At 38.8% G+C, this 2880-nt stretch overlaps 1 protein-coding gene across 1 annotated transcript in view; it reads left to right on the top strand.

Annotated features, from left to right (window-relative positions):
* Sec23a (Sec23 homolog A, COPII coat complex component) overlaps positions 1–2880 on the top strand; it is a gene marked incomplete at its 5' end in the record, with an annotated part of 50542 nt that overhangs the window by 38339 nt on the left and 9323 nt on the right. Inside the window, 1 exon segment of the mRNA XM_013510357.1 lies at positions 1294–1380. Within this exon segment, the coding sequence (XP_013365811.1) occupies positions 1294–1380 (87 nt within the window).

A 2880-nucleotide genomic window follows, 5' to 3' on the forward strand; every position in this document is an offset into this window, starting at 1 on the left:
TTTGCAGCTCTTTGAATGAGGAAAATTTTTGTATAGAACTTTGTTCTTATTTCAGAATAATGTATATAAATTGTAGACATGGAAAAAATGTAGAATAGTACTTAGAAGAAAATTGGAATCCCACCATCCCTAGTCCTTGCTCCTATCAAATTTCAACCAGTCCATTTAATACATAGATTTTATTAGCTTCATTTCCTTCCTTCCTTCCTTCGCACTTTCTTCTTTGCCCCTCTTTTTTTCTGTACCGGGGATTGAACCCAGGACCTTTGCATTGAGCTACGTCTCCTACAGTTTTTTTATTTTTTATTTTGAAATGGGGTCTCCTCACTAAGCTGGCAAGTTGTCCAGACTGGGCTCAAACTTGGCAGTCATCCTGCCTCAGCCTCTCAGAGTGCTGGGATTATAGACATGGGCTGTCACACTCTACCAGCTTCATTTTCTTAAGTTTTTGCTTTCAGAGTTTTCTCTCTTGCATCATAACTTTCTATCCATCTGGATTGTTCTTATTAACATAGAGACTTTAATAGTATTCATATTAAAAGTGAAAAGCCATAAATCCTCCATCTTCTCGCCATATTTTCTCTAATTATTACCTCATTTCCCTGTTCCCGGTCACAAGTGAACTCAAACAGTTACTTGTTGCCTACACTTTCTCACTTCACATTCTCTTTTCAGCTCACACAAGTTACGCCTTGATCACTGAGGTTATGTTAACACAGCTCACCCGAGGCCACCAGTGTTCGACACCTCACTTCAGCAACCTTTCAGCATCATTTGCCTAGTGAGGGCTCTCTTCTCTGCCGCCTGCTGTTTCTCCCGGCCGTTCCTCCCACTCACGGAGGCTTGCTTCTCAGTCTTCTGTGGCAGAGCGCTGCGTATTGGCGCACCAGGGGCCTCAACCTTGGGGCTTCCTTCCTCCCTCTCTCTAAATGATGCAGTCTAAGCCCCTAATTAGTTGCCGTTTTTGTGCCCATGATACCCAAATTTATACCCTCTGTCCAGGCCACCCCCTTCCAGTCATATGGCAAATGTTCCTGTGACCCAGATTCTCTGTCCCAGCCCCGCCCAGCTGGCTCAGTGCTGCTGCTGTTGAGTCACCCTCGATTCCTCCAGACTCTTGTTTTTTGTTTGTTCAATTTACAGACATTTCTCAGAAAATTAAAGTAACCATGAGAATTCATAATAGTAAGAGATTTTTAATGTAAAATTAAAATTTAGGTGATTTCCTGGAAAGAGCTGTTTCGTGTTCCATAGTTTATTTATCCTCATTTCTCATTGTTTTCTCCCCCGTAGCCTGTTCTCCTCGACAGCAGCAGCATTCTTGCCGATCGTATTCTTCTCATGGACACATTCTTCCAGATCCTGATCTATCATGGTGAGGTAAGGTCCTGTAGCATTTAAACCAGTGTGTGGATGGGCTTTTTCACTTAGGGAAGTTGCCCCCTGTGTGATGTGGCTAATGTTTGGTCTCTGATAAACCTTGATTTCTACTTTTATGAAATACAGGTTGAATCTCCCCAACCCAAAATCCAAAATCCAGGATACTCTAAACTCCAAAACTTCCTGAGCACCAATATGACACCACAAGTAGAAAATTCCACACCATAAAACTTGTTTCCTGCTCAAAATTATTAAAAAATATTTTATAAAGTTATCTTCAGGCTATGTGTATAAAGATTACATGAAACATAACTTTTGTGTTTACATTTGGGGGTCCTGTCTACAAGATACCTCATCATATACACACACACACACACACACACACACACACACACACATTTTCCAAAATCCAAAGGCGTCTAAAGTCTTTAATAATTTTGGTCCCAAACATTCTGGGTAAGAAATACTTGTATAAAATGTGATTCCTCCTAGTAAGTTTTTAGGCTTCAATGGCAGTTTTGTTCCTTTGTTACAACACGGTTGCACAAATGGATTTACCTAAGGCACAGTGTTACAAAAGTAAGTGCACTGATGTGTACACAGAGCAGACATACTGCCCTCTTGGTGTCTACAAGAAGACACCAAGGGGAAGAAGTCAGCCTTTGTCATAGGCAAGTTTTTCTTTTCATTATTTCATGTAATCATTATAAGGAGTTATTTTTAAAGGATGTTCTGCATGTTGATCTTAAATTCATTTAAGGCACAAGTAAATTAAAATTTATAATTTAATTGGCAGAATATTTGAGTAGCCATTAAGCCTTAACCCAGGCACTTAGTGGAATTCTACTCATTTCTGCATTTATTCAGGGAATATTTCAATGTATCTGCTGTGTAAAGAAAGCGGTGTGTTCGGGATGCTGTGGAAGACACAGAGATTTGCTTTGCTCAGACCTATACTCAAGCTTATAGTCTAGTATTTTAGCCACTTCTTTTTGTTTTTTTCCAGTACCAGGAATCAAACTCACGACCTTGAGCTTGCCAGGCAGGCACTGTGCTACTGAGCTAAATCCCCAGCCCCCTATTTAGCCACTTGTACACATTTATTTTTCCAGTTGCTTTAATTGGAATGATTTTAGATTTGCTCTTTAATAGTATCGGTGCTGCTCAACATATCCTTTTAAGTAATTCTATCTAGGTCTTCAACAATATATTATTTTTATTTTTGATTATCTTAAAGTGATACCAGTTTCTAAAGCTTCTTACTTTTTGAGAACAATATATGTAAATATTGATAGCTTGGTGGTTTTTGCTTTTTTTTGTTTTTATGGCAACTTTTACTTCTTTCAAATGTCTTTCAAATGTCTTGCTCTTACTGTGAGAAGCCAGAAGTGCAGATGACTGTCCTCAATTAAATACAGAAGTAGAAAACTATACAGAATGTAGATCAATTGACTCAGGTGACATAGAAACCAAATCAGGCTTGAATTTTTTTTTTTTTTT

This window comes from Chinchilla lanigera, unplaced genomic scaffold (assembly GCF_000276665.1).
Source record: "Chinchilla lanigera isolate Chin_1 unplaced genomic scaffold, ChiLan1.0 scaffold00008, whole genome shotgun sequence".
NCBI classification, from domain to species: Eukaryota; Metazoa; Chordata; class Mammalia; order Rodentia; family Chinchillidae; genus Chinchilla; species Chinchilla lanigera.